The sequence below is a fragment of the Pan paniscus genome, chromosome 9, assembly GCF_029289425.2.
Source record: "Pan paniscus chromosome 9, NHGRI_mPanPan1-v2.0_pri, whole genome shotgun sequence".
In the NCBI taxonomy this organism is placed as follows: domain Eukaryota; kingdom Metazoa; phylum Chordata; class Mammalia; order Primates; family Hominidae; genus Pan; species Pan paniscus.
In genome coordinates this window covers 65,584,862-65,602,373 of record NC_073258.2, presented here as the reverse complement: position 1 = coordinate 65,602,373, position 17,512 = coordinate 65,584,862, and the positions used below count along the sequence as shown (strand labels likewise).

Below are 17,512 nucleotides of genomic sequence, written 5' to 3'. Positions count from 1 at the left end.
TACTCGAGAGGCTGAGGCAGGAGAATTGATTCAACCCAGGAGGCAGAGGTTGCGGTAAGCTAAGATCACACCATTACACTCCAGCCTGGGCAACCAGAGCAAAACTCCGTCTCCAAAAAAAAAAAAAAGTTAACAGCGACTTGGAGGGAGCCAGAGGTTTACAGGGCTGTTGGACCCTCTCAGGGCATCAACATTTTATCAGAGCAGGAAGCCCAAGCCTGTTCACTGAGGACATTTGAAGAGTGGAAACATAAGCCCAGTGTAGGAGGGTGAGCTCTCCTGGCTCCCCTGGAAGAGCCAGCCTCCATGTTAGGTAAGGCTGGTCAGCAGCCAAAGTCAAGGTATAGAAGCAGGGGGCCAGACCTAAGACCTTGAGCACTGGCCTCTGGCCTCCCTACTTCCCTGCCTGTGCCCACCGTGTCCCCTTCCACTCTGCCGCTTTACACCCTGGCCAGCCTGCAGCTCAATCACATCTATCTCCCACCCGCAGGCTCCTTGACCACACAGAGAAGAGGCAGGATTCAAACCAAGGCTGGCTCATTCCTCTAAGTCCCTGCTCTTTCCACCCAGCATCCTCCCTTCTCTGGGTTACTGCATCCTCTGAACCTGTTTCTTCACCCCTGAAATGAGGCTTAGTACTCCGGAGGCTGAAGCAGAAGGATCACTTGAGCCCAAGAGTTTGAGGCTGCAGTGAGCTACGATGGCACCACTGCACTCCAGCCTGGGCAACAGAGCAAGACCCCATCTCTAAAAGCTAAATTAGGCCAGGTGCAGCGGCTCACACCTGTAATCCCAGCACTTTGGGAGGCCGAGGCGGGCGGATCACCTGAGGTCAGGAGTTCGAGACCAGCCTGCCCAACATGGTGAAACCTCTTCTCTACTAAAAATACAGAATTAGCCGGGTGTGGTGGCGGGCGCCTGTAATCCCAGCTACTTGGGAGGCTGAGGCAGGAGAATCACTGGAACCCAGGAGGCAGAGGTTGCAGTGAGCTGAGATCGCACCCCTGCACTCCAGCCTTGGACAACAGAGCCAGACTCCGTCTCAAAAAAAAAAAAAAAAATCTCTTTTTAAAATAAAAGTTAAATTAATTAATTAATAGGAAGAAATGAGGCTAAGTATACCTCTTTCATAGGGTGGCTGTGAGTTACATGGAATGAGAGGTGAAGAAATTGAAGATGAGAGACTATTTTGCATCCATTCAATTAGAAAAGGTTTTGAAATGGTAATACTCAGTGCTTGTGAGTATCTGATGAAATGGGACCCTTTCATCTCCTTCAATGAGATTCCCGCCTAGAGTGCTCAGGAGGGTCCCTACACATTGGAAAAGGTCAGTAAATCTCAATAAATTCCTGGTGACTGAGTGACCACACTCTTCAATCTGTTAATTCTCTAGTTCCTCTTTTCGACAAATAGGGGAGGTTGGGGCTGTTAGGTGACTTGCTAAAGTCACACAGCTGGTAACACAGGAGTCAGAATTAGAGCCTCAGAATTTCTTCCCTTCTCCTGAGGGCCTTGTCCTGGGCCCCTTCCTGTTCTTTCAGACCACCAGGATGGGACACAGCTGGCGCCCGCATACCCGCCCTTTCCACTCCCCCGGAGCCCCACCTGCCCACAAGGACTGCCTGATTCGCCTCACCTGGGCACCTCTGGGTCCCAGCCCAGATCCCCAGGCCTCCCGGGGACAGGAGGGGAAGGTCCACATGAGATGGTCTCACAGGGTAGCCACAGGGAGAGAAACGATGGGGAGGCGGCCCAGGGTGGGGTTCAGGCAGACCCTGGGGCGGGAGCTGTCAGGACATCCCCATGTGTGGACAAAAGAACCTACCTGCGGTGCTGGCAAAAGTGCTCAGGCCACAACCGCCCTATGGCCACACCCACACACCCCCCGCAGGGATCACACAGGGAGGAGTCTCAGACACTCCCTGAGGGGAACCAAGCTCTGATCCCAGTGAGGGCCCTAATGAATAGGGCTGCTCCGCTCAGTCCCACCTTCACTGACCACCCAGCCGGGTTCAAGTAACCTCCCTCCAGGGCCCACCCCTCCCCTACTCTCCACCCAATGAGCCTCCAGAGGGGAGGCCATGGTCCAGACCTAAGCCAATCAGCACACTGCCTCCCTGGCCACAGTGATTGGTTCAGTGTGGGCACATGACCTCAGTGGCTCCAATCAGAGCACATCTCAGGACTTCCCTTGGGAACCGTGAAACCATTTCCATCTCCATATTTCCATCTGGAGTCCCTGGAGCGCCTGGCACCCGTCTTGGGTCCATAAGGACAGTCCTCCAGACTGGACCACCGCCAAGAAAACAATAAAAAGCTCGGCAGACTCGGCAGCTGAGTCCTGATCATGTGCTTCAGTCTGGATTAGGTCTTGCCTGAAGCTATTGAGAAGCTGCATAGTTCCAAGAGCCCCCCAAAACCCTGTGTTTTGCTTAAGCAAGTTTGGGTTGGGTTTTCTCTTACAGACAGTCCCCGACTGACTTATGCGTGACACGAATTTTCCGACCTACGATGGGTAATCCCATCGTAAGTCAGGAAGCTCCTTACCATTTATTTATGTTTTCTACTGAAAGCCTATCGCTTTGGCACCATGGTAAAGCTGAAAGCCGGTAAATCAAACAATCCTAAGTCAGGCACCGTCTGCTGTGTTGCAGACATTAAATGTATTTTCGGCTTTCAGCATTTTCTATTCAGGTTGGGTTTATCGGGATGTAGGTCCACCCTAAGTCAAGCAGCAGCTGTATTTACAACCAAGAATATCCTAAATGATACCCAGCAGAGCTGTCCGGATATACACCCAGGATGAGAGTTGCGCCCTCCTGCTCATAGCAAAAGTCAAGGAACAAAGAATATCTTCTTGCCCAGAAGAGTCTGCCTGTCCCTCCCCACTGAGGTTCCAAACTCCACGGGCTAGTAGCCTGTCTGCCCAGAATCTCTGCTCTAGACACCCACAACACGAACGAGGACACGCAGATGCCACACACAGCACTGGGTGGACTTTTATTTTAAAGTCAAAGGCACAGCCTGGCTGGGCTGAGGCAGTGACCATAGATGCCCAGCCCAGACCCCCAAGGCCCCACCCCCAGCCAGGAGTAGCTGTGCCAAAGAGGAGGGGGTGGGTGAGAAGACGGCCTCCTCTTTTAGGAGCCACCTATCTCCTTCCTTAGCCCCAACAGGGGAGAAGCAGATGACATAAAGTGAGGCAGAAATGCTTCACAGGGTCCCCCAGGGCCTCTCCTTCAGTACCCCCAACACGGGTCTTTGGTGGACGTAATTGCACAGTCCATAAAGTGACAGTTGAGGGGTGCCCCTCCCAGGAACGGGGCCTCAGGGGAGAACAGGGTAGGGGGTCCCAGTTTAGGAGTTAGCACTCCTAACTCAGTGCTTAGAAGTGGGGGAGGGGCTCTTTCCTGTTGGAGCAGTCCCCCTGGAGGGGCCTTCTGCCCAGAAGAGGCAGTGTCGTGGGAGAGGGCCCCCCAAACCCCACTCCCCAGCAGGCCCCCCCTTCCCTGCATCTCTATCTGGTAAGACATAAAAAATTCTCTGCTTATAAAAATACTTCTGCTCTGTCTGGGAGTGGGGTGGGGTAGGAGAGGGAAGGACAGTCCCTTGGGGATCAGGTCGGCCGCAGGCAGAGGCCTCCGGGAGTGAGCCGGACTCCCAGGTCACAGCCCCTATGAGGGAAGGGGGTCACAGTGGTGGGGATTAGGAGGGGGGCAGGGGGCCGTTGGCTCGGCGGGGGGCCCCTTTGGCGGCGACGGGGGCTCGGCCCGGGTTGGCTGGTGCAGGGGAGCCCCGGCGGGAGGCGGTGGCGCTCCGCAGCTTCTGCTTCCGCCGCTTGGCCAGGGGTGCGTTCTCCACGCTCTTCAGGAAGAAGCCCTCCCGCTTGCCCCGGTTGAACGCCTGGCAGAAAGGAAAGGGTGAGTGCCCCCACCCCCGCCTGACCCTGGCTTCCAGATCTAGTTTGACCTCCATTCCCAGACCTTGCCTCCAGCCGCCTAGATCAAGGCCGACAGGGCCTTGGCGTCCAGACCGACCACCGGATTCGGTTCACCTCCCTTTTTTTTTTTTTTTTTTTTTTTTTGACGGAGTCTCCCTCTGTCGCCCAGGCTGGAGTGCAGTGGTGCAATCTCAGCTCACTGCAACCTCCGCCTCCTGGGTTCAAGAGATTCTCCTGCCTCAGCCTCCTGAGTAGCTGGGATTACAGGCGCGCGCCACCACACCCGGCTAATTTTTCTCTTTTTAGAAGAGACGGGGTTTCACCATGTTGTTCAGGCTGGTCTCGAACCCCTGACCTCGTGATCCGCCCGCCTCGGCCTCCCAAAGCGCTGGGATTACAGGCGTGAGCCACCGCACCCGGCCTCACCTCCCCTTTCTGTGCTCCGATGGATGGCCGGGCCTCCCCAGACCCCACCTCTCGAGGCTTCGCCCACCCCTTCCCTTCAACAGACCCTGCCCCTTACCATGAAGGTGGCGTTGAGACCCGAGCGCACTGCGGGCCCAGAGGACTCGAGCACGTCGGGCGTCCGGAGCGGGGGCGAGGAGCGCGCGCTGCCGTCCTGCAGCCACGAGCTGCCCCGCAGTCCCTGGAGCTTCAGCCGCTTGGCGGGGTCCACGGTCAGGAGCCCTGGAGGTGGGGCAAGGAAGTGTGGGGAGGAGCCTGGCGTAAAGGCTGAGCCCCAAAGAGATCGTAACAGCCCCACTCTCCTCCCCTACCCATCCCCAACCAGGACACCTCGCCCAGTGACCATCCCTGTCCCAGCGTCCCCCTCCCCAACCATGGTCTGTGACCTCCAGCTCCGCACCTCGGACCAGCTCCTTGGCTTCCTCGGATACACCCTGCCAGGCCTCCCCGTCAAGGGAGAAGCGCCCCTCGCGGATTTTGCACATGATCTCGGCCGCCTGGCTCTGCCCGCCCTGGCCAGAGGCCCCCTGGAAGGGGACCTGCCCCGACAGCATCATGTACTAGGAGGGGTGAGGGGAAGGTGAGGCCGGCCCAGGCTGCGGTGCCGAGGCTGACCCCTCCGCTCCCACAGAACCACTCACCCTCCCCACTAGGGACACTCCTGAGACCCACGCGTGGTGAAACCCTGACTTCTAACCCCCAATACCCGGATGCTCCGACTCTAGCACCAGAGCGACCCCACCTCTGTATTTGAACCACCCCGATCCCAGCTTCGGACGAAACCCAGCCGCCCCCACCAAGATGACCCCTGTCCCCTCCCTCGTGCTGCTGCACATCAGGAAGACGCCAGGTCCGAGCGACCCTGACCCCGCCTCAAGGACCGCGTCCCATACCAGAATGACGCCCAGGCTCCAGAGGTCGCAGGACTCGTCGTAGCCCTGCTGCGCCAGCAGCTCGGGGGCAGCGTACTGCAGCGTGAAGCAGGGCGTCTGCATGGGCACCCCGGGACTCTGCGGCCGCAACCGCGCGAACCCGAAGTCGATGATTTTCACCGGGGCCCCGGGCGTGTCGTCGGCGTACAGGATGTTCTGCGAGGGCGGCGGGGTAGTGGTCAGAGGCAGCCTCCGGCGCCACAGCTCCGCCCCGCCGCCGAGGCAGCTCGCCCACCTCCGGCTTGAGGTCGCGGTGCACCACGCCCGCCTCCTCGTGCATGAAGCTCACGGCCGACACGAGGCTGCGCAGGATCTGGCTTGCTTCCGACTCGCTGAAGTGCCGCTTCTTGCGGATGTGCTCCAGCAGCTCCCCGCCCCGCAGCAGCTCCAGGACCAGGTAGGTGTGCAGCTGCGGGCGGCGTGGCGGGCCAAGGTCAACACCCACCCACCGCGGCAAGCCCCCTCCCACCACCCAGGCCCCGCCCCCGGCCTTCGGTCCCTGCCAATGTTCGAGCACCCCCTCCTCAAAGTCCTTTTTCTTTCTTTCTTTGTTACTTTTTTGGAGACAGTCTCGCTTTGTCGCCCAGGCTGGAATGCAGTGGCACCACCTCGGCTCACTGCAACCTCTGCCTCCCGGGTTCAAGCGATTCTCGTGCCTCAGCCTCCCAAGTAGCTGGGATTACAGGCGCACGCCACCGCGTCCGGCTAATTTTTGTATTTTTCGTAGAGACGGGGTTTCGCCATGTTCCCAGGCTGGTCTCGAACTCCCGACTTCAAGTGATCCGCCCACCTCGACCTCCCAAAGTGCTGGGATCACAGGCGTGAGCCATCGCACCCGGCCAAAGTCCCTTTTCTTGTCCATCCTCAGCTCCGCCTTCCCGTCCTCAGGCCCAACTCCCCTCAAATTCCACTCCCTGCGCCTCCCTGGTCCCTTTGGGCCCCGAATCAAACGCTAGGCCCCGCCCAATTCACCCCTAGATCCCGCCCATAGTGCCCCCAAGCCCCGCCGCCTGCCCTTTTTCTCTCCGCCCTCCCCTGGCCGGAAGCCATCACCTGGTCGTGATGCACCTCGTGCAGATTCACCACGTTGGGGTGTGACTGGCACAGGCGCAGGGCAGCCACTTCGCGCTGCGTGTTCGCCTCCAGCCTGGGGGACGGAGCAGAAGGAGTTACGGTCGCCGCGCTTCGGCCCCGCCCCCGGGACAGCGCTCTGCCACCCCCACCCCTGCCCGCGCCTGGGCCCTCCCACCTGCGACTGAGGATCTTGACTGCGAACTCCTGGCCGCTCTGGCGCTGGCGGCAGCGGCGACACACAGAAAAGCTGCCCTGGCCCAGCGCAGGCTCCCGCAGGTCCAGCTCGTACTGCTGGAAGAAGGGCGAGTCCTGGAGGCGAAGGCGAAGGCGAAGGGGGCGCGTCAGAGGTCCCACCTGGTAGCCCCGCGGCCCCGCCACGCCCCATGTCGGAGAGGCTTAGGACCTTACTGAGCTCACGCTGCGGGCGCCAGTTGGATCTAGGCCTAGAGTCCCCGGGCCTAGGCCTCTCCTAAAACCAATTTCCCCCCAACCCAGCCCAGCCCAGCCCACCTGCATCATAGCGCTCCTGGCCACCGCTGCCCGACCTGGCCGGTCTCCAGCACCAGGCGCTTCCAGCCCATCGGTCATCACCGCGTTGTTGTGGTCAAAGAGGATGGAGGGTGCCACAAAGGAGTATCCCTGCAGGGCGGGAGTCCGGGGAATGGGCATGGGCATGGGGGTTGGGGGTGCGGGTGAGGAGACTCTGGTGGGGAACCAGGCAAAGGCAAGACCCTGGACAAGGGGGCAGTGGGGGGGTGTTCCAGTTGCATTCTGGTACACACAGGATGTGTGGACACTTTTTATTCCACCTGGTTTTATAATCACTTGGGGCCATGTCTGTCCCCACCAGCCTGTGACCCCAACTTTCTCATCCGAGTGACCACCTATTCCTCCCCAGGTGCCAAGGGCTGAAGGCACTGAAAGGACCAATGAATATATTGAAAGTGTGGCCTGAGTTCACGCTTAGCTTATGAGAATCCAACTCTATCCGCTGAGGAAAAAAACCTTATTCCTCCCTTTCAAGCCGGACTTTGGCTTCTTCTGCAAGGGGAGCTACTGAAGAAATGCAAAAAGAAGGCAGAGTTAATTCTTTGCTTTTCCTAAAGATCCATGTCCTGGCAATTTGAGGAGCTTTTAAGGGTCATTTTAATTGCGTGTTGTGGCCAGGCACGGTGGCTTGCGCCTGTAATCCCAGTACTTTGGGAGGCTGAGGCAGGTAGATCACCTGAGGTCAGGAGTTTGAGACCAGCCTGACCAACATGGAGAAACCCCATCTCTACTAATAATACAAAAATTAGCCAGGCGTGGTGGCACATGCCTGTAATCCCAGCTACTCGGGAGGCTGAGGCACGAGAATCACTTGAACCCGGGAGGCGGAGGTTGCGGTGAGCTGATATCATGCCATTGCACTCTAGCCTGGGCAACAAGAGCGAAACTCCGTCTCAAAAAAAAAATTAATTATCTGGGAGTGGTGGCACTTGCCTGTAGTCCTAGCTATTGGGCAGGCTGAGGTGGGAGAATCACTCAAGCCCAGGAGTTCAAGATTGCAGTGAGCCATGGTTGCCCAACTGCACTCCAGCCTGGGCGACAGAACAAGATCCTGTCTCTAAAAAATTAATTAATTAATTAATTTTTAAAAATAATTTTAAAAATAAACTATGTGTCATCTTCTCCTAAAAATGTAGTACCCAGATCCGTACCTGGAATATTTTAGGCACTCACTACACATTTTTGAATCATTAAATGAATGAATGAAAGTACCTACCAATTCAAGAGAAAGAACTTTATCATGAGGGCTGTGAGACAATGGAATGGAATGTGGACATTCAAGCACAGAGTTGTCAATTCTAAGAGCTTCAGAGAAGGGACTTATCCAGCCATACTTGGTCTGTCTATTAAACAAACCATACTGGTTTATTTAGTGATAATGATATAATATCATTATGGCAACATGATAAACTGCACAGAAGGAGATGCTGTCCACAGAGGACTGCAGCACAAAGAAAGGGTGACCCCCTGGGCCAGGTGAGCAGACAAGGAGGCCTAAAAGAGGGGTAGAAGCTTGCCATGTAGACTGCTGTAGAGAATATACTCCAGGTAGCAGGAGCAGCAAGTGCAAAGGCACAGAGGTATATTCTGGAACCTCTGAGCAGTTCGATCATGCCCTCCAGAGCATCAAGTAGGAAAATGATGAGAACTGAGGCTAAGGTTCTAAGCAAGGACCACATCATGGAGGGCCTCAATGCCCAAGCAAAGGGAGTTTGGACTTGTCCAAAAGGTGTAAGCTTCTAAAATTCAGTAGAGGGGGCTTGGCATGGTGGCTCATGCCTCTAATCCCAGCACTTTGGGAGGCCGAGGCGGGCGGACCACAAGGTCAAGAGATTGAGACCATCCAGGCCAACATGGTGAAACCCCATCTCTACTGAAAATACAAAAATTAGCTGGGTGTGGTGGCACGCGCCTGTAGTCCCAACTACTCAGGAGGCTAAGGCAGGAGAATTGCTTGAACCCGTGAGGCAGAGATTTCAGTGAGCCAAGATCTAGCCACTGCACTCCAGCCTGGAGACAGAGTGAGACTCCGTCTCAAAAAAAAAAAAAAAAAAAAAAATTTGGTGGAGGGGACCTGACCCTCCAGGAGTGTACCATGCTATGCCAAGGGCATGCAAAGCCACAATATCAACATGCATCTCCTCCTAGGTGTCCACGTGAGAAAGTGAAGATCTCTTTTTTTTTTTTTTTTTTTTGAGACGGAGTTTCACTCTGTCGCCCAACCTGGAATGCAATGGTGTGATCTCTGCTCACCGCAACCTCCGCCTCCCAGGTTCAAGGGATTCTCCCACCTCAGCCTCCTGAGTAGCTGGGATTATAGGCGCATACCACCACATCCAGCTAATTTTTGTATTTTTAGTAGAGACGGGGTTTCCCCATGTTGGCCAGGCTGGTCTCGAACTCCTGACCTCCAGTGATCCACCTGCCTCAGCCTCCCAAAGTGCTGGGATTACAGGTGTGAGCCACCACACCCAGCTGCAAGTGAATAATTTTAAACAATATTTTTACATAACAATAAAGAGATGATGGAATAGAAGGGAAATTAACAGAAGGTTTAAAGATAAACCATGAACTATCAAACACACATCCTGCCTGGGTGGTCTCTGTGACTGACAACCCTAGGTCCCACTGAAGTGGCGACGTCTAGGGGAGACGCTGAGTCCCAATCAGGACACAAGGCCTAGGCAGTGTCCTCAGGCCAGCCAGGGCTGAGGCAGACAGCAACATCTCATCTCTCCTGCATCTGGGTTCCATGAGTTTCCCCTCACCTGAAAGATTCGGGGGTCCCCAGGTGGGGGGCTGCCAGGGGGTGAGTAGACAGGCTCCAGCCGAGTGAATTCCTCCGCAAAGTTGCCCACATCCAGCTCTGAGCGGATTTGGGGCCGGAATGGGGCTGGAATCTTCCTGGCAGCCAGAGCCACCCAATCGAGGCCCTGAGGGAAGGGAATCAGAGGTCAGGTGTCAAAGGCCAGAAACGAGAAACTCCCTCCACTCAGCCCACCCTCACTGGGCAGTTCCTCCATGAGGCAAGGGCCCATCTGGCATTTGGGGTGGGCAGCTGTTCCTCCTGCCTCCCTGGCTTCTCTCTCCCTCTGGTAACACAATCCCTATTCCCCTTAGAGAACCACCATGACACCACACTTAGTCAGTTCTGGAACTTTTAATAGAATTGGTGTGAAAAGGTCGGGCGTGGTGGCTCATGCCTGTAATCCCAGGATTTTGGGAGGCCAAGGCAGCTGGATCACCTGAGGTCAGGAGTTCAAGACCAGCCTGGTTAACATGGTGAAACCCCATCTCTACTAAAAATACAAAAAAAAAAAAAAAATTAGCTGGGCGTGGTGGTGCACACCTGTAATCCCAGCTACTCAGAAGGCTGAGGCAGGAGAATCAGTTGAACCCAGGAAGCAGAGGTTGCAGTGAACCAAGATAGCACCACTGCACTCCAGCCTGGGCGACAAGAGCGAAAACCCCATCTCAAAAAAAAAAAAAAAAAAAAGAGTTGGCGTGAAAAACAAATCTCTTTCTCCTGCTGGACTTAAATCTAAGAGGATGTGGTCTGGAACTGCTGGGGACCCTCTCAGGGTTAGATGAAGTCCCCATGCAGAAAAAGCAGAACCAAGGGACATAGTTTCAGCACCTGGATGTGGTCTTGCCTTAAGTCAGACCACTTTCCCTCGACCTTTTCACTTATGAGAGCCAAAACATGCCCATTTATGTTTAAGCTAATGCAGCAGAATCTGTTGATTGCCTGCTCAATATCCATTCTCCCTGTCTTCCTTAGTACCATAGCCCCAGTTTTATTCCACAAACCAATATACACAATTAAAAGAATATTTTTACAAACTTGCTTGCAGTTAGGGGTGACCAAAACTTATCAGAAAAAAATTATTAGGTAGGATTCCAGGAAAAGATCCTGAAGAGGGAGGTTGCTAGGTGGCATGTGCTCCTTTTGCCCCTTCTCCTTCCTCCTGCTCCCTACCTGGGAGACAGCTTAGATGGCAAGAGCTCCAGCAACCATGTTGGACCATGAAGCAACCCCAGCGATAGAAGCTACTTGCTAAGAATTTAAAAAATTAAAAAAAAAAAAAAGAAGAAGAGGAAGAGTTTGGATTCCTGAAGACAATGTGGCACTGTGAAGACACCGCGGCAGCCCTGGTCTGCTAATCTGGACTTCTTTTATGTGAAAAGAAAAATAAGTAAGCCACTTATTTATAAGTAAGTATAATAAAAGGTTTACTTATAAGTAAACCTCTTAGGTTACTCTGTTCATTCTGATCTCTGTGGCTAGCACCAAACTTGATTCCAACAGATATCACCATTTTGAGTTGGACTTTTTGTCGATGTAGCCAAGATGACTGACTCAAGCTGGAAGGCTCCAGTTCTACCACCAAGGACCTGAGCACTGCTCTCACCAAAGAAGCTGTCCAAGAAAAAGCAGAAGGAGGCCAGGCGTGGTGGCTCATGTGTCTGTAATCCCAGCACTTTGGGAGGCTAAGGCGGGCAGATCACGAGACCAGGAGTTTGAGACCAGCCTGGCCAACATGGTGAATCCCTGACTCTACTAAAAATACAAAAATAAGCTGGCCATGATGGTGCGCACCTGTAATCCCAGCTACTCGGGGGGCTGAGGCAGGAGAATCACTTGAACCAGGGAAGCAGAGGTTGCAGTGAGCCAAGATCATGCCACTGCACTCTGGGAAATAGAGCGAGACTCTGTCTCCAAAAAAAAAGAAAAGAAAAAGAAAAGACAGAAGGAGGGAAACACCCTTCCACATATCAGGCCTTGAAGACCTTGGGGCCTCTCCTGTATGACTGGTCAACCCACTCCAGCATCCAGCGCAGCACCCAGCATAGGTGAAGGGTGGGCTTACGGAATTCACTGAAAGAAACCAACACTGCTCAGATGCTTTCCCCACCCCGTGCAAAGGGACATCTTCACCTCAAAGACATAGATTCCTATGTAAGAAATCATCTCAGGCAGGCCCTCCCAGGGCTTGGAAGATTCAAAGAGATGGCACTCGAAGTATGAGTAACACAGTACCTGGCCCACAATAAGTACCCAGAAATGGGTGCTTTTGTTTAGATGTCAGACGAATGGCAAATCTGATGCCTACACTTAAGCAGAAGACCATTAAGCACAGGCATTCAAGCCTCTCAGCCTTGGGTTGAATCTGAGCTCCATCACTTCCTGGACAAAGTACTTAATTGTTTGGAGCCTCAGCTTCCTCATCTGTAAAGATGGGGACAAGAATCAAGGTGGTTGTGGCAGGGCGCGGTGGCTCACACCTGTAATCCCAACACTTTGGGAGGATGAGGCAGGTGGATCACTTGAGGTCAGGAGTTCGAGACCAGCCCGGCCAACATGGTGAAACCCCGTTTCTACTAAAAATATAAAAATTAGCCAGTCATGGTGGCCTGTGCCTGTAATCCCAGCTACTTGGGAGGCTGAGGCAGGAAAATCGCTTGAACCCCTGAGGTGGAGGTTGCACTGAGCCGAGATCGTGCCACTGCACTCCAGCCCAGAAGACAAAGTGAAACTCCGTCTAAAAAATAAGAATCAGGTAGTTGTGAGGGTGAAATGAGTTCATGTCCGCAAAGGGCCGACACACAGTAGGTATTGACTGTTACAAAGTCCTGCTGGGCGATGACGCTGGCCAGGCCCAGCCCCTGAGTCAGTGCATTCTCGCATGGCCAGATTCACTCTGCACTGCACTCTAACATGTGTGTGCTCCTAACAAGTGAGCAAACACCCATGTGTGCTGATCAACCGTCCATCTGAATGACAGGCACACAGACTGTACAGGGACGGGGACAAAGAACAAAATGCCTGGGTGGGTGCTAAAAGCCATAAGTGTGGGTTTCCGTACTGATTTGGACCAGCAGGAGATCTATCTAGACCCAAGGTCTATTCCCAACTCGGCACCATTTACTGTGCCGTCTGGGGCAGGTCACCTGCCTTCTCTGGGTCTGTCCAGTGAAAGGACCGACCAATCCATTCTCAAATCCCTGACAGCCCCAACAGCCAATGAACCTAGAATCCTTTCTTTCAGGAACACATCTGCCAAGTTTCAGTGGGGATGGATGTGAAGAGAAACCTAGCTGACACACACTTGCTTTCTTTCTCTGGGGGGATTTCCAAATAAAGTGAAACTGGCCAGGCACAACCTCAACCTGGAACAGCAGCCCCACCTGGGTATGCACCAGGAGGTATGGGGCCCTGAGTCAGCCTCACCTGGAAGAAGGGATGGTTCCGGACTTCTTGTGCCCCCTGGGGCCCCGCGCCCAATCGCTTCTTGGGATCCTTGCAAAGCAGCCGCTGCAGCAGGTCCTGCGCCACGGGCCCGATCCGAGGGGGGAAGGGAGGGGAGCACTTCAGGATCCGTCTGGGAGGATTGGGGGGGTGTCAGGGGCAGCAAGCCCCCCCCCACAGCCCTGCCCAGGCAGGCCCTGCAGCCCCCTGGCCGCCCTCCACGTCCAGCCCTACTCACCGAGACACCTCAGCCTGCGTGTTCCTCTCGCCCTCCAGGGTGAAGGGCGAGGCCCCCGTCAGCAGCTCGAAGAGCAAGATGCCCAGGCTCCACCAGTCCACAGCCTGCCGGGTGGAGCCGGGGTGAGGGCCTGCATCTCCCCTGCCTCACACCCCACCTTTCCACCTCCCCCAGCCCCACTTCCCTGCCAACCTACCTTGCCATGCCCCGTCTTGCTACGGATGATTTCGGGGGCCATGTACTCGATGGTGCCACAGAAGGAGAAGGTCCGCTCTTTCTGGGATGGCAAGAGGTCCTGCTTAGATGTCGAAACCTCTCCTGTGCCCCAGTGCCCCACAAGGCCCAGAGTAAGACTCGCTCAACTTGTGAGGTTGGAGAGCAGAGCTGTGGAAACTTCTTGGAGCTATTCACTTCTGCAGCCCCAGAATGCAGGCCCAGAGCAGGAAGAGGCAGGAAGGAGAAGGATTGAATGGGGCACTGCGGGCAGAGGTGGCCTCCACTCACCTCCTCCGTCAGGAACTCCTTGCTCAGCCCGAAGTCCGTGAGGACAATGTGGCCCTCGGAGTCCAGCAGCACATTCTCCAGTTTCAGGTCTCGGTAAATGATGCCGAGCTGGTAGGAGCAAGAGGGGTGCTGAGGCTTCCTCCCCGAAACCCTCCCCAGCTCCTCCAGCTCCTGGCCCTGCTCAGGATAAGGAGACCCCCCAGAGAAAGTCATCTGCCTGGAGAGGGGGTCTCCAGGTCAGAGCCACTGAATAAGAAAGGCCATTTAAGATATAAAACAAAGAAGGAAGGCCCCGTGGATCAGGCCCCAAGGTCCCAGAGAGAGGAAAGTCTGTGTGAAGAGCTCCATTTCAAGGAGGCCTTAGGAGCCAGGCCGTGAGGTTTCCATTTGAGGAAGTTCTGTGAACGCAGCCCCGAGTTCCCTGAAAGAGGAAAGCCCCTTCGAGGAGGTGCCAGGGGAGGGGACCCCACCAGGCAACGTTGAGGCTTCCTGCAAGGGGTCCAGGGGAAGCAGCTCCAATTCCCACCCAGCTCACCACTGGCCCCCCAGGAAGCCCAGGGGGAAGCCTGAGGCTGCCCTGCGTGCAGATTCCTTCCAAGGCCCAGACCCAGTTTCCATAGCAACAGCCTGCGGCCAGGTCTTCACCCACCTTGTGCAGGTGTTCCAGGGCCAGCACGATCTCACCCCCATACACGCGCACCTCAGCCTCCTTGAAGTACTGGCGCTGGTAGAGGTGGGTGAACATCTCCCCGCCGCTCACATAGTCTGGGAGGTGCAGTGGAAGTCAGGAAGCAGCCCCGTCAGGTGGCCTCGCCTGCCCCCAGCCACCCCACCCCCGTTGGGATGTGGCGTGCGCTCACCCAGGATGAGGTGCAGCTTGGCATCCGTCTGGAAAGCGTAGTGCAGCGTGACCAGGAAGGGCGCCTGGCGCACCAGCTCCAGCACCGAGCGCTCGGTGCGCGTGTGCTCCTGCGTCTTGGCGCGCTGCACCAGCGCCGCCTTGCGCAGCACCTTCATGGCGTACAGCTTCCCCGCGTCGTGCCCGCCCGCCTTCCGCACCAGGAACACCTTGCCGTAGGCTGTGGGAGCAGCGAGTGGGTGGAGGGTGGGCTGTGAGCGGGAGATTGGTGCAGGCTTGGGGGGTGGGGGCAACGCCAACCCAGGAGGGTGTGCAAATGAGGCGAAGGAGCTGGGGCAACAGGCAGGTGTGCAAAAAGCTGGCAGAGCCTTCTAAGGAAAGGGTGTGCACACCCCGGGAGGGTGCCCAGCAAAACCAGGGAAAGGATGTGCAAACCAGGCTGGGGAGCATGCATCTCCAGGGGGCCTGCTGCGAGGCGTGGGGGCGGGGCATATGCAAACCTGCGAGAGATCAGATGGATGTGAAAAGATGCCAGTGCAAGGAAGGGAGGCAGAGGTGTGCACCTGGCTGGGGAAGGGATGCGCAAACCAGCGCTGGGGCATTTGCAAAATGTGGGAGGGGGATCCCATATTGGAAGAAAGGGAGGAGCTATGCAAATCACTTGAGAGGGGCGCCAGTCCCCCTCCCCAGGGTGTTGGCAAATCCAGGGGGGTATGCACGCACAGGACCGTGGAGGGAGGAGTGATGTCAACGTGGAGTGCCCTGGAAGTGGGCATGCAAACCCTGGCGAGGCAGGGCGGGGCAGGCAAGGCAGGCTGTGCCGGGAAAGGGTGGGGGGCCTGCTCAGTGGCCTGGCCCAGGCCCAAGAGTGAGCAGGCAGAAGGTCAGGGGCACCGCGCCTGGGACGCCTGCCCGGTGGATGGGGGTCCTCACCTCCCGTGCCCAGCACCTTGAGCAGCTCGAAGTTCTCCACGCTCACCTTCTCCTCGTGCCCGGTCAGGTTGGCTGTGGGCACAGGGGGCGAATGAGCCCAGCCGGTCCATGACCCGTCCCGGCCTGCCCCGGGCAGCCGCAGTCAGGCCCCACACCCACCTTCTGTGATCCGCAGCTCCACGGCGCAGCTCTCATCGTCGTCCTCGTCCCCCATGGCGGGCGGGTCGCTGGGGCCCGCGCGGCTCGGGCTCCGGGCGGCGCCGGTTACATGGCGGCTCCGGCCGGGGCGGGCGCTTCCTGGTGCCGCCTCCGGGGCCGAGGCGGGCGCCGGCACCGCCTCCCGGCTCCCCGCCCTGCGCGGCCTGAGTCAGGCGGCTGGAACGTGACAGCGCCGGGCTGCCGGTGGGCTGCCGGCTGGGGCCGCCCTGTCTCCCGAGCCCCCAGGCCAGGCCTCAGGGCCGTGCGCTCCGGGACCTTACTCGACTCTCCCGGGAACTGGAAACACCCCGTGGGAGCCATCCCTGAGCCCGTGGGTAACCTGGAGCCTCTGGGGCTCCAAGCCAGAGTCCCCAAGCCAGGAGTCTGCCCGGGAATGCCGGCTGCAGCCAGTGGCTGGAGGACATTAGGAGTCTGTGCCCCAAGGTGGGGGACGAGGTGCCTGGTGCTGGGCAGGCTGAGAGGGGGTCTGGATCCTGGAAGTCACCCAACTCTCAGGCAGTGGAGCCCACCCCACTCCATCGTCCTGGGGTTGGCCAGCAGGGCCCCTCTCCCCAGAGGACTGGCCTTTGCAAGGAGGAGCCTCAACACCAAGAGGGGGCTGGAGCCCGGCCTGGGACCCCATGGCAAGGAGAGGAGTGGCCAGTTTTCTGACCAGCTTTCTGTCGGGGGGCCTGCAGAAGCACTTCAGCCCCCAGTCACCGTGCAGAGCCCACCAGGTGCCATGCGCACCTCACGTGTTCTGCTCCTGTTGTCTCCTAGCCTGGTGCAGTACCCAGCTTAGAGCCCTGAGCAGGCCTCAAGAAGAGATGTCAGTGGCACACGGGGCTGCCCCCTCTCCCCATGAGGCCCAGGGCCCCTGCTGACTGGTCCTCCTGAGCCCCTGCTCCGTCTTCTTCCTGCCTTTCCCTTCCTGACCACCAATGGGGCCACCTAGCAGAGTGGGACAGCCATGAGGCCCCACACCCTGAGGCCGGTGGGAGGGGCTCTCAGCTCCTCTGCCAGCTGGAGAGGCCAGGGTGTCCACCCCACGCCCCTGTCCTGTGAAGCCCTGGCTGAGAGGAGGAGGAACTCAAGCTGCTGCAGGTCACACCTGGGAGGCCGGACGGACCGTCCCTCCCAGCTCTGCACCCCCCAAGTTCAGGCTGCCTTATCTCAGCCCTGGGCAGCTCCACCCTCCCCTGGGTGGCCCCAGGTACTCTGACTCACATCCTGCACCCCAGCCTAATTGCCCCGCCTCTCAGGCATCAGGCTAGAGGCCCTGGTCAGAGAGCCAGCATCCCTCCCACCTCTCGTGGCAACCCCTGGCATTAAGTGATGCCCCGCCAGGCTGAGAACTCCCTGGGGAGGGGGCTCAACCTCAAGGAGGGAGGGGAGATGAGTAGGAGGAGGATGTGAACAGAGAGAAGACGGTGCCCTGGGAGAGGGTGGGGGCGGGGCAACAGGGGCTTCACTGCCCCACACCCCTGAGCCCAGATCTTAGACCCCAATCCCTGCTGGCTACCCAGGATGTCATCCCCTCTCCACCTCACCAGGACATCCGGGCTTTGG

At 57.0% G+C, this 17,512-nt stretch overlaps 1 protein-coding gene across 3 annotated transcripts; it reads right to left on the bottom strand.

Moving 5' to 3' along the window:
• Positions 1-2,975: 2,975 nt before the first annotated feature.
• Positions 2,976-16,056, bottom strand: RPS6KA4 (ribosomal protein S6 kinase A4). Of its 3 annotated transcripts, none has more exons than XM_008953980.4 (17): positions 15,905-16,056; positions 15,746-15,817; positions 14,814-15,032; positions 14,603-14,718; positions 13,954-14,061; positions 13,646-13,726; positions 13,450-13,553; positions 13,194-13,344; positions 9,730-9,894; positions 6,923-7,051; positions 6,588-6,700; positions 6,392-6,485; positions 5,574-5,747; positions 5,300-5,494; positions 4,807-4,966; positions 4,465-4,628; positions 2,976-3,904 (listed from the first exon to the last, which is right to left on the bottom strand). In XM_008953980.4, the coding sequence occupies exons 1-17, from the start codon at positions 15,957-15,959 to the stop codon at positions 3,707-3,709; spliced, it is 2,298 nt and encodes a 765-aa protein (XP_008952228.1). In that variant the 5' UTR covers positions 15,960-16,056; the 3' UTR covers positions 2,976-3,706. The 3 variants fall into 3 exon arrangements, with proteins under 3 accessions (XP_008952228.1, XP_003828620.1, XP_034788793.1); XM_003828572.4 differs by having other exon boundaries at positions 6,588-6,721; positions 15,905-16,055; XM_034932902.3 differs by having other exon boundaries at positions 6,588-6,721; positions 15,792-15,817; positions 15,905-16,022.
• Between the last annotated feature and the right edge of the window lie 1,456 nt (positions 16,057-17,512).

What these genes read in the sequence shown, in the direction of transcription:
- RPS6KA4 (XM_003828572.4), bottom strand. Translation starts at nt 15,959, where the DNA reads ATGGGGGACGAGGACGACGATGAGAGCTGCGCCGTGGAGCTGCGGATC. An exon ending in CAAGCTGCACCTCATCCTGG is followed by an intron (nt 14,719 to 14,813) that starts GTGAGCGCACGC and finishes TGCACCTCCCAG; the next exon opens with ACTATGTGAGCGGCGGGGAG. An exon ending in GGAACCATCCCTTCTTCCAG is followed by an intron (nt 9,895 to 13,193) that starts GTGAGGCTGACT and finishes CCCTTCCCTCAG; the next exon opens with GGCCTCGATTGGGTGGCTCT.